The following is a 15584-nucleotide window of genomic DNA, read 5'->3' as shown; positions in this document are numbered from 1 at the left end:
ATGACACACAGGCAGTACTTTGCCTGCCCTATGCTGCCTGTGTGTGCCATACTCTGCCTGCCCTGTGCTGCTAGTGTGTGCCATACTCTGCCTGTCCTATGCACCATACTCTGCCTGCCCTTCCCTGCCTGTGTGTGCCATACTTTGCCTGTCCTATGCTGCCTGTGTGTGCCATACTCTGCCTGCCCTATGCTGCCAGTGTGTGCCATACTTTGCCTGTCCTATTCTGCCTGTGTGTGCCATACTCTACCTGCCCTAGCCTGCCTGTGTGTGCCATATTCTGCCTGTGTGTGCCATACTCTACCTGGCCTACCTTGCCTGTGTGTGCCATACTCTGCCTGCCCTACCCTGCCTGTGTGTGTGCCATACTCTGCCTGCCCTTAGCTGTCTGTGTGTTATTCTCTGCCTGCCTTACCCTGCCAGTGTGTAATACTCTGCCTGCCTTATGCTCCCTGTTGGAGGTGAGAGGGGATTACATTTTTAAACAATACAGGGGGTTTAAATCTAAATCTTAGCCTAAATCTGAGGTGAGAACAATGCAGGGGGGCAACTAATCTCAGTACTGATACCATTTAAAGCTTACACAAAGGTAAGCCATCAAAGCAGCCAGACAGGTGGGGGGCCACTAATTTTTAGGGTGCCTCAATAAACCATGAACAACAGATCTGGCACCACACAAAATATTTTTTTCTCTCTGGTCCACAGGACTGGTTAGAAGGTAATGTTGCCTTTACAAAGTACTACAGTAAGTGTGTATTGTGTATGTTACAAGACTGTATACAGAAGAAATAATGCCAGCCCCCCTTCTAAGTGGCAATCTGATGGATGAAATAAATCTAATACCCAAATGGCTAATGCTATCTCTCTCTTTTTTCACTATTTACTGTACTTTGCATTGACCTTCTTCTCCCATTTTACCTCTTTTCTCTAATACATTCTTTGCTTTTCTGTTTTTCCTCCATGTCCCCTATTTCTCTGCATGTCTCTTTATTTTCCTTGATTTTGTTCTTCTTGTCTCCTTTTTTTCTACCATCAAAGAGCAGCATGCAATTTATTCTCAGAATCTCATGACTCAATCCTTATCTCCTTGATGACAGCCAGACATCTGTTGGATTGTCAGATCTTGGTCATTCTTCCATTCAGAGTTTGTTGTGTAAGTCCACTCCATATACTGGGAAGCTATGGCGATAGCAGCAGCAGTCCTTTCATACTTCCTGATTAAGCTTAGAGAAATTTATAAGCATGATTATAGCAAAATCATAAAGGCACAGTGATTTTTTGATTACACCACTTTAGCATGATGAGGCACAGACTAGCAAAAAAAAAAAAATAACTGAATACAAAATAAAACACTTGTGAAATAGAAAACTCCTCAGTATTCTACTGTTACGAGTAAACACAAATCAATAGAATAATTGTAAATCAGCAGGCAAGGGTATCTTAAAGGGCAGTATACCCATTTTTAATTATAAATTAAATGAATAGGGCTTGTACTGAACATACATTTTGCCTATCATTTTAATTACGATATATGTATGGTTTTTGTTTTATAATTTCTTGCACTAAACAGGGCAACATTCTTTTTTAAGTTTGTATGATCACAATAAAAACAAACCAGTAGGCCACTAAGATATGTTGCAGTTTATCAACCATCTTGATCAGAAGACAGCTACAGCAAAAGGAGAAACAGGGTTCTTTCTGAACCTTAAGTTGCTGGGAGACTATGTAACTTCTATGGACTGGACAGGGCCCAAGTGGTTGGATGTATATCCAGCTGGCAATGTGACTTAGGTATGCACACCAGGGTTATGCTGGGGGGTAGTTATTGTTATTACAATATTAGGTAGAGATGTTAAGTACCTGTTTTTCTGCTATTGTCCACAATATCTAACCAATTATTTCATTTTTTTACAGCTTTTGCTGTTTAATAAAGTAAGGCTATGCCTGTTGCACTGCCATTCTTGTGTGCCTGGTTACTGGATCTCAGGGGTGTCACCAGGTTGTGTTGCTGGAGTATACCCATTAGCACAATTTCAGGGCACACCTCAGGGTGGGTTACAATTCTATTTCTAATGAGAGCTTCTCAAAACCCTGTATTAGTGTTAAAATAGGGGCAAACTCTCTCCCTTTCCCTAGTCTGTGATGTTTCTGGGAGCTTTATATAATGGAACCAAAACTGTTACCGTATTTTTCGGACCATAAGACGCACTTTTTTTCCCCCAGAAGTGGGGGGAAAAAGTCCCTGCGTCTTATGGTCCGAATATACTTTAAAAAAATGTTTTTACTTGCCCGTGTGGTCTCCGTGCAGGGCCCTCCTCTATTCACCGGCGCTTAGCTCTGGCGCTGTGCGCATGCACAATGACGCGCATGCCCATACGCATGCGCGTCATTGTGCATGCGCACAGCGCCAGAGCTAAGCGCCGGTAAATAGAGGAGGGCCCTGCACGGAGACCACACGGGCAAGTAAAAAACCTTTTCTTAAAGTATATCTGTAGGCTATATGCTGGTACAGATGGGGGCAATATGTTGGGTGCTGCTGGTACAGGTGGGGGGCAATATGTTGGGTGCTGCTGGTACAGGTGGGGGGCAATATGTTGGGTGCTGCTGGTACAGGTTCGCTTTTAATGCACATCAAATATTTTAGGACAGTATTTGTTTCAGAATCTTTTTTTCTTCATTTCCCTTCTCTAAAAACTGGTGCGTCTTATGGTCCGGTGCGTCTTATGGTCCGAAAAATACGGTAAGTACAGGGATGGGGGAATTTACACAAACATTTTTTTTGACCCACATCCTACTGGCAAGTAGTGTGATGCATGCGGCGTAGAGGCAGTTGATTGGTGGACTTAGGAGCATGACTTCACAAAATGGTAATTTCTGTCCTCCTTCACTGGTGGTATTAGTCACAGTTGGCAAATGAGCCTTACATAATTTATTCCAACTCCCATTACCCTGCTAGCACATTATATAAACACAGAAGCAAATTTGCTAAAAATAAAATGTTACAATCTTCTTACTAACAAAAAAAAAAAACAGTTTGCCAATTATTTACTTTTATTGACAACATTTTTTTCCATCACATCAGAGCACACAAGAAAATATAGATACGTGGCCAAAGTTTCCCATATGTGACCATCCTGAGAATTGTTTACTTTTAATGTACTTAAAAAGGCGCTTTCCGTTTTCAGAAGCATAGAACCCTTTTAATTAAATTAATCCTTTCATTTATTATTTACAAGGTATAATAAACAGCAGACTACACCAAAGGCACCAACACAAAAAAACTGCATCTATGACATTTTGCAAAAGAAAATGTCAACCAATTCAAAGTAAAATGTTAATGTGTTTGAATGGGAGAAATGCAGTTACTGCAGTTTACCTAGTCCACAGTCTAGTGGCAAAATTATTTCAGATTGTTGACGCAGTGTGTAATCTGGTTCTGTACTTGTTTTATATAACCTGCTCCCGTCTTCTTCTTTTTAACCCAGTTACTCTGGCAGCCACCAGGAAGGCTATCCCTGTGAGAATCTCTGTAATAAATGATATCCATGCCAGAGCCAAGGACCAGCCAAATTGTATGTCAATATCTTCCAGAATTTTGTTCCCTAAGATGCAAACGGCATCTTTAAATGCAGCAGCAGAGTAGGCAATGTAGATGCTGATTCCCGTTAATGTTACTAGTGCTGTAATGAAAGAAAAATATTGATGTATTATGTGGTGTATGTAACATGTTTTAATATCTTTTGCCTTTAATACTTAAAATGACACAATCTTACCCATTATGTCATGGTTTGATATTTGTTATGAACAATTTTTGCAATTGTTATTGATTTGAAAAGTTTCATTTTCTATTGTACTGTGCAGAAGAAATCATAAATCTGTTGAAAGAGGTGTGCTGTGAAAGTCAATTAATGCAACACAACAAAATCACACATAAATTGCTTAATCAATTTACCCTATACTGGTTCATTAAAAACCTTAAAAATCCATTTATTAATGCAAGTGCAGTGGGCAAAGCACCAAGAAGGATGTGAATTGCAATGATTTTTCACCCAGAATGCAGAATCTTTCTCCCCAGAATTTCAGTGTAACCAACATTGCACCCAAATTATGGGTGCGTCTTAGAATGCACCTGTAACAACTCTGGAAGTCATAATGGTTCATTTATGAAGGCAGTGCAAACTGCAAAATGTGGATACAAATAACCATGTTTTTACCCAGAATTCTGCAGAATTCAGAAAATTGCAGGTGTGCATTAAGTTGCGTCCACTGCAATTTGTATTCTATCCACCAGTAAAGTGAAATTAAAGTCTTTTTTGTTAAATTAAACCCTGATGGAGATCGAATGGTGTTAATAAAGTCAGATTTCCGATTCAATTGGCAGAAGTCAGTTGTGTCTATAGGTGTGCTAAGGCTGGCTGTAATTCTAGGGTTCCCTTACCTCAATGCCTGTTATTTATTATATGTTTATTACACTGACAAGTAACATACAAGGGGTCCATTGGTACTCAAATCGGAAGGCACCATTTACTGTATATAGACACAGGTACCTTTCTGAATAGCATCAACATGCAACCCATTTGCATTTTTTTCGCTTGACTTTGTAATTATAAATGAGTCTTCTAGTCTGAGCAATTATGTGATCTGGTCAAGTAACGTGACTAGTATAATAGGCTTCAGATAAGGGTTAAAAAGGAGCACTAAATGTATGTATTTTACCCTAAATAACATCTTATTAACAACTGATATGTCATAGCAGGGACCTGGCCTCACATTGTGATCAATAAGGCCATTACTATTATAAAAAACTTGCGAGCATAAAATGATATAAAAGGTAAACAGATGTGAAATTCATTGTAATATGGGTACAAGAGGTTAGTGAATGAAAAGAAATATCCTGTAGTGATAGAGTTACATTATGCATGTATGTTATATTTCTTTCTTACGCTTGTATGATCATAATGCCTTGCACAGCATGGGAAAATTATTTATTCTCAGTAACATATGCTCTGGATGAAGCAGTATCTAGAGCAAATATAAATACCACACTGGCCCTTATATGCCAAAGCTGTAAAAAAAAAAAAAAAACACCAAATTAAATGTTAAATGCTTAGGTACCAGTGCTGCTTGGGTTGATTTCCAGTTAATAGAAAATGGCTTTTCAACACAGAGACTCATTTCATTTTAGGGTTTTTTATTTATTCCAGCCACATGCAGACATCACAATATGAATACTGTCTGTATCTAGCTGTGCACTAATATATGCCTTATTTCAGCAAGCTGGATGGATTTTCTTCTCCCTTTTTGCTTTTTCATCTGAAGGTTTTTATTTTCAGGGCTAGCAGAATAGGACCTGATACCATCATATTAATCTGTTTCTCCCAGTCTGCTGAAAGCAACTCAGATGATTTCTATTAAGAAGTGAAAATTTTCATGAATTGTGTCAAACAAAAGGAATTCTGGGAATGAATTCCAAACTCTTAAAAAAATCCCATTTAAATGGGTTTATCCTATAGGCTACAGCTCACCCACTGGGTTTAAAGCTGAAGCCAGGATAATAGCTGATCAGATTCCCAACTACAGACCGGTTTCACCTTTCTTGAGGCTCATCAGTGTAGTGCAGGGTTTTCTGATCAGCTTAGGTAGAGTCACCATATGGATCTACAAACAAATAAATAAGGTTGAGGAGACTGCCTCATACAGCTGTAGCCTATAGGATAAACCCATGTAAATGGGATTTTTAGAGTTTGGAATTCATTCCCAGAATTCCTTTTGTTTGCTTTTGTCTGTATGAGGCAGTCTCCTCAACCTTATTTATTTGTTCATGAATTGTGTCAAAACATATGTACTGTTTTTTTAAGCTTTGTTCTAAAAAAGTACATATCCAATTTCAGTGCATACTTTATGTATGGTTTGTCATAAAATCTATGAGTTTTAGCTAACACCTAATTGAATGGAACCTTTGTGATTGGATGTTGTAGACTGTACTAACTTTAAGGGTTACAATTCCATGGAATTCCCTACCACTCAGTTGAACTGATAAGATGTAAAATGTGTTTAAGAAAATTCAAATAGTCCACTCACATTTCTAATGTACCAGAAAGCAGCCGAATAACTGACCTAGAGGTGAATGAGCTTCTGCTATATTCATGTTTTAGAACCAGAAAATAACAGAAAACAAATGTAACTTTCAATAACATTTTCAAACAACCTTGTATAGTTGATAATTAATGTAGGTTGGAAAGTTACTAAGAATGACATTTTCTTTCATTATGCAAAAAAAAAAAAAAAATGATAACAGTTTTTTGTGGACATCTCATTTATGTGTATGCCAACAAAGCCTACAGACCAATGCTGGCAGTACAAAGGTAAGGGGATAAAAGAAAGAAAAAATATATAATCATAATAATAATGGAAACAACATCAGTAACTTGTGGTATGCAGTACAATAAGTGAACTTTAAGCACATAATTACCACACAGTAGGAAACAAATACAGTCACAAGTATGCCGATTCAATTTCACAAACAATGAAAACATTCAACAAATCCCTGCAGTGTTGCCAACACAATACAGTTTAACAGTTATTGGGAAGGGGTTTCCATAGCATCTTGATTATATGCCCAGATGTGACAGAAAGGGCAGCTTGCAAGAGTAGTGTTGTTGTTAGAGGCATTAAAACTGAACCATATATTGATTCTGCTGGTGGCAATTTGATGTCCCCCAGTAATTTGCCTGCGGAGGCAAAACACCATGCTGTGTGTTTTCCTAACTTGTGAGTAGCACTAGTGGAAAACACTGTCAAGGACAGAATATAACAACTCCATCCCTCTTTTTAATAAAATATAAATCATCTCAACATGATTACAGAGCACACACAAGTACATATTGCATTGTGGTGGAGAAAGACCCACCAACCTTAATCGACTATTTCTCCTTTCTTGTAAGTATGATGAATGGTTTCAAACAGAAGATAACAACCTCTTTACCTTTTAAGAGTACTTCTAAACAGCTTAGTAAATACTACATTATTGTGGTATAGATTATTGGGATTACATAGTTGCATAGTTAAGTTGGGTTGAAAAATGACTAAAATCCATCAAGTTCAACCCCTCCAAACAAACCCCTGTGCACATATATACACTCACTCATACCAACCTATTTATACACTCAAATATATATATCTATACATACCAATTTCTATACTAGTTGTAGAGTATAGTATCACAATTGCCTTTGATATTATGCTTGTTTAAGAAATCATCCTACTACCTAATACCCTGGGCCAGTGGTCCTGTAAGCAGAAAATTGTAGACTGTAGGTCTGCAGGGAAACACACCAGAAGTTCAGTACAATGATGGGCACTCTGTGATGGCCTTGCAGCATCACTTTTCATGCCAAATTTTAATTATGAAACCTGCCTTATCAATTTTTAGGTCTTATCCACTAAAATCCTAGATGGCTTTTATCTGATTATAGTTTTATTGACTCCTGGTCTGTTCCTGACTGCTGACTGCCTTAACCTGTGCCTAATATTCAGACCACAAGTCTTTTCTGCTCATCGTCCTCCTAAGTCTTTCCTTCCTAGTCCTAACGGCCTTGGTGTCCTAAGAATTTTTTTTTTCTGCCAAGTCAGACATGGATAGTTTATGATTATGAGGAATGAGCCCTACACACAAAGAGATGGTTGGACTTTCGCACCATGTGCTAGTCTATTGACTAGCACATGGCTGGAAAGTCCAACTATCTCTTTGTGACAAACAGTCTCTTCTTCGGTCTCAGTTACAACATCTAAAAAGTGAATTTCTCATTTATTACATTATGCAGACAAAATATTGCAAAAATCTGTTTTATTTTAAAAAAGGAAAATCAGAATTAATCTAAAGAATTTGAAGCAAAGTTATATTACCGCCAAACAGGAAAAGCATTCCGGTCAAAAGCAGAAGTAGATAAGCTCTTGCAAGAATACTAACAAACCCAGTCATTCCTCCAAATATCATCAAGATTAGGCTAAGTGGTAGTAAAATCACTAGTGTTCCATGCATACCTGAAAAAAAAAAAAAAATCACAGTCATAATTAAGCATTCCAGTCCTGATACACAACTGAAAGCAGCTGTACCAGAAAAAAAAACTTTTAGATTAGTAGACAGGGTAGGACAAATATATGTTTAAAAGACATAAAAAATAGCAAAAAAAGGAATTAAAAAAAAAAGACTGCTAAAGGGTGCACCTATAAGTTCTCTTGTTTAAATGAGGCATATAGAATATAGAAGCCAATCAAGAAAATGCAACATTTGCCTTAGGCCTTTGGGTTGGCTTCCCAGGGATGTGGTGCCTTTATAGCATGAGCTTTTGGGTATTTTTCTCCTTAGTATCCCAGTAATCTGGGAAAATTCCATTCTAAGTGCTTTGGTCTGTAAATGAGAAATATATTGTAATATATTAGAAATGTTCCTCCTTTTTATACCTTGGGTACCAGTGCTTCTTTTTGTACTATACAAATGCAGTCTTATTATCATGTCTTTAAACCAGTGGGGGGCGTAAACAGGTTTGGAGGGCCAATGGAAAATTCCAATAGGAGATATTTGCAGATGTGCAGTGTTGCTTTTAAAATTCATCAATAGGGATTCTGTTGTTCTTTTTTGGTATGTTCCTAAGTATCCAATTTTAATTTATTTATTTTACAGAATTTGCTAGTTACATTATGTGATTTCACTATTGATGTATTTGCAAACAGCTACTAAATTATGCACCTTTCCCAATGTTCCCACCGTAGCTTCAGCATGAACAGGGCAACTCAGGCTTTTAAATCAAAATTTGTTAAATAGTCCCACACAACACAGAAACTGCTAATATACCTCTCACTCTAATCTGTTCTTTCAAAAAGTATGAATAAATACCATTTTATATGCTACATTATGTGAAATCCTGGCAGGAGAGGAGGGACTAAAACACTTCATAAGCCACAATGTATTGCACTGCAATGTTAATTTCTTTATTGACATCAGATCAGAGTTTTGGAATTTGGAGGATGCAGGCTGAAGGCAGGCTGGGGACAGTTGACTAATGTTCTCAGTCAAAGTAGTCAGCCAGATCAGCAGTAGAACATGGGACCACGCATAGATAACTGTTCCAACCCAAATTTATTACAACAATGAGTGGTATGAGGAGAGGACTTAAGGAAAGCCAAGATTTTATACATTTTTAGGAATAAATGAAATGTTATGAGCATTGAGACTTGCTAATAAATGTGACATCTCTTGCACAATTTTGAATCTAAATTCTAAATTAATCCCAGATAAAACTGCCAGGTAATTTAGCAACATGCATAAGGTGTTCTCAGACACCAGTGAGTATTGTGAGTGATTAATAGTTTTTGAATATACATGGGAAAAAAGGTAATAGATTTGACTGATGTGCAAGAGAACAAAAATAAGGATGAGAAATTGATGAGACTTGGAGGTAACCACCAGAGAGACACAGGCATCAGCGAATGTAATATTTCAGTTAGTCTGTTCATCACATAGACAGCGTTATGTATTCTTTAACAGTGACAAATGAGGAAAAATTAGAATTTTTACTCTGTAATGTAGGATGTTCTGCATGTATGAAGAATATAAATCTGCTGTTGAGAAGATATCCATTTGTAAAAATAATTAAATAAACAGAAGAAATAAACCAATTACAGTTGATTAAAAAAAGGTTGACAAGTCACTAGTAATATAAAATGAAGTAATAGCTCACTTGTAGTTGCCTCCCCAGCAGAGTATACCTTGGTTTCAAAATATACTGTGTTTTTAATTCTGAAAAAGTTATACTTTTTCTGCTTGCGTAATTTCTGATACACTGGTGCATACTTTATTCTAGTAATTTGGTTTTAGTTCAACCGAAAAATATGTTGTTGGAAATCCTTACCTCACCTTACATTACCACACTGCAGGCTGAGAATTTGTTTCCACAAGAAAAGTGGATGAGAAAAGAAAATATAAAAACAGATACAATAAGCCCACAATGATTTTTACATTAATAGTTTATGAAAATGGATCACTTTCCTATGAATCACAGTGCTATTAAACATATAGGGGCCGATTTACTAAAGGTCGAAAAAACAAGTGTTATTTTTAGCATGCGTTAAAAATATTATCACTTCTTATATTTGGAGACTTAACGATCGATTCACAAAAATGACACTTGTCTGAATTAAGAAGCAATGTTATTGTCGTTATTTATGTTGCAATGACATATTTTTAAGCAATATTTGAAACCATGTGATATATTTATGCGTTATTTCGTAGCACGCGATATTCGTGCACGCTATTACGCACGTAACCGTTACTTTTTGAAAACTACCGTTCTGAAAATTACCATTTCCCTGAAAACTGGAGGATGCATCACTCTAGAACGATCACATACTTGGAAAAATCCGACTGCAAACTCCATCTTGTCACCACAGACAATCACCAGCTGCAATGTTTAGTAAACACGTACTCCTGGCAGGAGTAATTATCGCCACATTTTATGCTTTTAACGCTTAAAATATGTCTGTGAACTATGCGATGGAAATAACTCTTTGCGATAATATTGCGCATGCAATATGAGTAATAACGCATGCAAATTGACTTTTATGAATCGGTACTTAATTAACTAACACTTTTTAATGCATAAAACTACGCGTTAAGCGTTAGCTTGTATGCAGTATTAAATTACATTAACGTGCTAGTATACTCCTTGTTTAAAATAAGTTCAATAAATAAGGCTTGTGCCGAACATACTTTTAGCTTATTGCTTTTATCACCAAATACCTATGTTTTTTGCAATTTCTTGAATTAAACAGGGCAAATAGTGGAAGTTATTTCATTTTTGGTCCTTGGTAGATAATTACCAGTATACAACCCTCTTCCTTCCACATTTAGGGGCAGATTTATCAAAGTGTGGGTTTAGAGCTTAATAAATAAAAACTCACCCATGTTCTATTCATTCCTAAGGGATTTTTAGAAGCATATTTATCAATGGGTGAAAGTCAGACCTCACCATTTCATAAATATGCTTCTAAAATCCCTTAGGAATGAATAGGATGCGGGTAAGTTTATATGTATTACACTCTAAACTCAAATTTTGGTAAATCTGCCCCTTAATTTCACTGTTTTGTAAGCAGAGTCCATTACACTGGGGTTTTATGCACGCACTAGAAATTGCATTATTGTAAACTAAAAATGTAATTGCTTTATGCATGAGAATGTTTTAGAATTGTTTTGCCTGAAGACTTGAGATTGAACTGAGTTGGATTTATGAAAAAAGGGCAAGGATTTGGCTGATTCCTGACTCACATTGTTATGGATCCTGGTACATCCCTAATATCTGCATTAATATTAATATAAGTATATTAACTATATACAGTAGATCTATTTAACTAGTCCCACTTAGGGGCAGATTTAGGCTGTATTTAGCCCCCTGTGATTCATGTTTTTTTGCACTAAAAATCAATGGTCCCCTCCATTTTATCCTTTACATACATCCTAGAAGCAAACATTATAGATAACCCTGAGCAGAGACGGACAGTGCTGCTGAGTGCCTGTGAACATTTACATTTATACTGCAACGGCCTCTCCAAAAACAAAGACTTATAAGCAATGTTAAAGGTACATTTTTCTCCAACACCATTTGTCATTACACAGAGATTTTATTTTCACAAAAGAAACCAAAAAGCCAACCATTTCTACCTGTACTGCAGAATAACTGTATTTAGCAGAGCACTGCCACTTGGCATAGTTCCTAAATGATATGCTGCAAGACTAATTAGTCTGTGGTATTTAGTATGAGGTTTTGCAATGGCAGCTTCTGACTGCGGCTAACTTAACACTTGCAGCTGCGCTGGCAAAGGCCTTGGCAGCAGAAAAGCACTTTTTGCACATTAAGGAAATTCATTATTCAGCAACCAGTGTGCACACCATAACCCTCAATAAGGGAGATGACATTAATTTTCTAAACAGCAAACTAAAAGGCTATTTTACAAACTTTGCATCATCAATAAACCTTGTATAGGTTGTGTGTGAACTGCATGACATTTTAAGAATGCTGTATGTCATTATTGCAAAACAAAATACCATATCATATATTTGTACTAAGGAAAGGTTCTTCAGGTTCTTCAAAGCAAAGTGATTATGCAGAGTTTTCAAAAACAATTTTCCAACAAATAAAGGGAGACCACGGCAACAGAAGTCAAACAGGTATATGAAATCCAGCATGTCAATGGTAAGGGGCCTGAATACTCTAAAATGACTGCAAATGTTTGTATGCATGGTCATCAGTGTGAAATGGGCCACATTTACTATAATAAGCTCAAAATTATTACATAGACTGTTTCCTCAGGATCCTCCCACATTATTAAATCCAGGTGCACACTGTGTCAGTTTAATGGGCAGTCTCTTCTTGGTGTGATGTGAGTGTTCAGTACAGCACATTCAGTGGGTGGGTTGATAGTACCCTAATAATTGCCAAGGATATTCAGAAAAGCCTTTTGGGAAGGAACTGGTTCCCTCTATAAGAAATCAGCATCCAAGGTGCTTGTGTTGTCACTGGTGGACAAGTAAAGAAAGTAATTGAGGAATTCCAACAAGTTTTTTTTTTCTTTAGGAACTGGGCATTTACAAGGATTCACACAAGTCACTTATATCAGACCCTGCAATGTCACCTATAGACATAAAATCCAGATCAGTGCCAAAATTGAAGCTGGACTTGAACATCTCACCACACAAGGGGTCTTTGAGCCAGTGAAACACATACGATGGGCAACACTGGTTGTGCCAGTTCTTAAGCCTAATGGTGATGTCACAAACTATGAAGGCTATAAATGCACAGTAAATAAAGCTCTTAAACAATACCCATATCCTGTGGTTGTCGTGAATTACTGTTATCCACACCAGCTGGTGGCAAGGTTTTCACAAAATGTGATCTTGCCCAGGCATACCAACAGTTGTTGTTGAAATAATGGTTTAAAAGATGCACTCTTGGATGATTCCTTTTAGGTGGACATGTTACCCTACATCCAACCTCAGGTGTCAGCCCTGTTGAGGTTCCAGTAGGGCAGTGCATTAAGACAAATCTTGACCATCACAATCCAGACCTTAACGTGGATGTAGAGAGGCAACAGAGCCTGGATTCAGCTGTATCCTGTAAGATTTTTTTTATTCTAATTATCCAGTGCATGCAAGGAATTACGGGGCTGTTCAAAAGTGGGTCTCTGCAGTAATAACTGGACCTGTGTCATACAAGGTATATTGTAAAGATGGACAGGAATGGAACCATCATGTTGATAAGTTGCTGTGGCATGTTTTAGCCACATAATTGTACAAGTGTTATCCTATACAAATCTAAAAAACATATAAAATAATTAAGAATTTCTGCAAGCAGTTTATTTTTGTGTCACTATATTTTAGTAAATGGTTTATTAATCAGAATACGTGAATAATGGGCCTTTGTAGAGTAAATATACTCTTGACTTGTATAAAACTGACTGCCCAAATGGTAAGTAATCATATTATTATATTCCATTCAGTAGATTTTCCCAAGCACTTGTGAAAGTGGTTTGTACAGTCAAATTCCTTGCTGCTGTAATAGATAACTAGTTATGCTATACCCAGTAAGCATAGAGACTATTAGATGTTACTAAATAGGACCCACAGTATGAACTCTATACAAAATGACTAGAGTAGACCTTCCAAATATATGTTCAGTATACCTGTTCATATGATAATGTGATATTCAGTTTGAAAATATTTTCTCTAGAGCAGAGATTTCTGCTTAATGTGGGGCATATACTTAATGCTTGAGCTGGGGCATATACGTAATGCAAGCTTTTACAATTAATCAAATACATAAAATATTCTTATTATAACAAAAATATTTTATCTTTTCTAATTTTTTTTTTATAAGAAAGGCGATGTGTGGATATTTTTATAACATCAGAAATAAATTCCAGAGACCCTGAATTCCTTGCATAAAACTGTAGGGGGAGATCTTGCACTAAAATTTCACAACTTAACCTATGCAATGCACATCAGCCACAAGGAACATAAATACAAAAAACACTGTGCAAAACAAGACTAGAGACCAGTGCAATTAAAAGAAGAAAAAAAAACAAAATTATCATAGAAAAACGACAATATCATCTTTCCAAGCCCATATCCAGTCAAATATAATTATTACATAAAACTGCAATGTGGGTATTTTTAATGTTAGTTAGTGATAGTTAGTGGTCCCTTGTTACTGTTCATCAAAACTTTATTCGGCATGACAAACAAACATAAGCACATGCCACATTTGTATCATAAATATGTGCTGCATTTTCACATTTTAAGTCGAAAGGATTAAAGCACACAGTAAACATTTCATAACATTTTGTTATCCATAATATGACATAGAACAAATCTTAACTCACTCAAAAGCTGTTTCTGTGAATCAGTGAAGTTTAAGTTCCCAAGCCGAAAGGGATTTATCAGAGGGAGACATTTGTTCTTAACTGGAAGTAAAGCAGAATGAAAATTGCATATAAGAATAGTTTTGTGTACTAGATAGGCTGAGCATAATAAGTTGCTATCAAGATCCCAAGGTACTGTACATAAAACCTGTATATTAGTGAACATATATGAACATTTTTTTTGTGCATCTTCAGAAAAAATGAAGCAAAATACTTACATTTACACATCCTCCAGAGTCCTGAATGGGAACTTAATGGATCAGAGAAATTGGTGATCTTTTCCAGTCTGGACGCATCAATAATATACCAAAAATCAGTTCCAATAGCAACAACTAATGATATGAAACTTAATATGCCAACCACAGCAACAAAGACAGATAACATACTCAGTTTCAGCTTCATTGCAGATACAGAAGAGGAATCCACTTGTTCCTGTGTTTAACAAATGACTACAACAAACACATGGATTTCCTTTCAGGGTATAATAATTCTTTCTTTCTCCATCTCCAGCAACAGCAATATGAGCATCTTCTTGGTGTAAGAAAAGCATCAATTGTACAATAGTCCAGTCACCATAGCTGCATTAGCCTGTCAGCAGCAACAATTCAGGATACAAGTCTTCAGTTGGTAAGGGTTTTATGTAATAAGCTGAGCAGTGAGCGCTCTCTGGTCTGGCTTATAAATAAGCATGATAGGAAGAAGAGCTGCAAATAAAAAGGCTTAACTGAGCTCAAGGTGTGCTACACATATTAATGTTTCTCTAATGGTCAGCTTGCATTTTAAATGGTATTCAATTATCCAAGCATAATACTTTCATCTTTTGTTATTAGGTAAATATTCATATTTTCTCAGTATAAATTTCCACATTGCAACATTTCCTCCCAGAATTCCAACACCAGAAACCCATGACAGAAAAATTTTCACTGGTTATTAAATTGCATGCAAATTTTTGCAAGTTGCCTGCAACGAAATGAGACGCACAATATAGACATACACATACAGGTCCTTTAATTGTATGTAATTCAAGGGGTACCACAACAAGCACCTATAAAAGTCCTGATCAAGGCAGGTGTTAGGGTGTAAATTAGTGTAAGATAGTATTATTCACCCAT

General features: G+C 36.6%; 1 protein-coding gene across 1 annotated transcript; it reads right to left on the bottom strand.

The window, feature by feature from the left end:
- Window positions 1–3036: 3036 nt before the first annotated feature.
- On the bottom strand, window positions 3037–15294 carry tmem114 (transmembrane protein 114). The gene is made up of 4 exons (XM_018097340.2): window positions 14691–15294; window positions 14434–14514; window positions 7906–8043; window positions 3037–3680 (listed from the first exon to the last, which is right to left on the bottom strand). The coding sequence occupies exons 1-4, from the start codon at window positions 14872–14874 to the stop codon at window positions 3448–3450; spliced, it is 636 nt and encodes a 211-aa protein (XP_017952829.1). The 5' UTR covers window positions 14875–15294; the 3' UTR covers window positions 3037–3447.
- Between the last annotated feature and the right edge of the window lie 290 nt (window positions 15295–15584).

The sequence above is a fragment of the Xenopus tropicalis genome, chromosome 9, assembly GCF_000004195.4.
Source record: "Xenopus tropicalis strain Nigerian chromosome 9, UCB_Xtro_10.0, whole genome shotgun sequence".
NCBI classification, from domain to species: Eukaryota; Metazoa; Chordata; class Amphibia; order Anura; family Pipidae; genus Xenopus; species Xenopus tropicalis.
This window is presented reverse-complemented; position numbering and strand designations above follow the sequence as displayed.

Bases quoted from the DNA above. Each gene is read 5' to 3' on its own strand.
- tmem114 (XM_018097340.2), bottom strand. From the start codon at position 14,874: ATGAAGCTGAAACTGAGTATGTTATCTGTCTTTGTTGCTGTGGTTGGC. The intron at 14,515-14,690 runs GTAAGTATTTTG...CTTTACTTCCAG, and splicing joins ACTCTGGAGGATGTGTAAAT to TTAAGAACAAATGTCTCCCT. The intron at 3,681-7,905 runs GTAATATAACTT...CTTTCATTACAG, and splicing joins AATGCTTTTCCTGTTTGGCG to CACTAGTAACATTAACGGGA.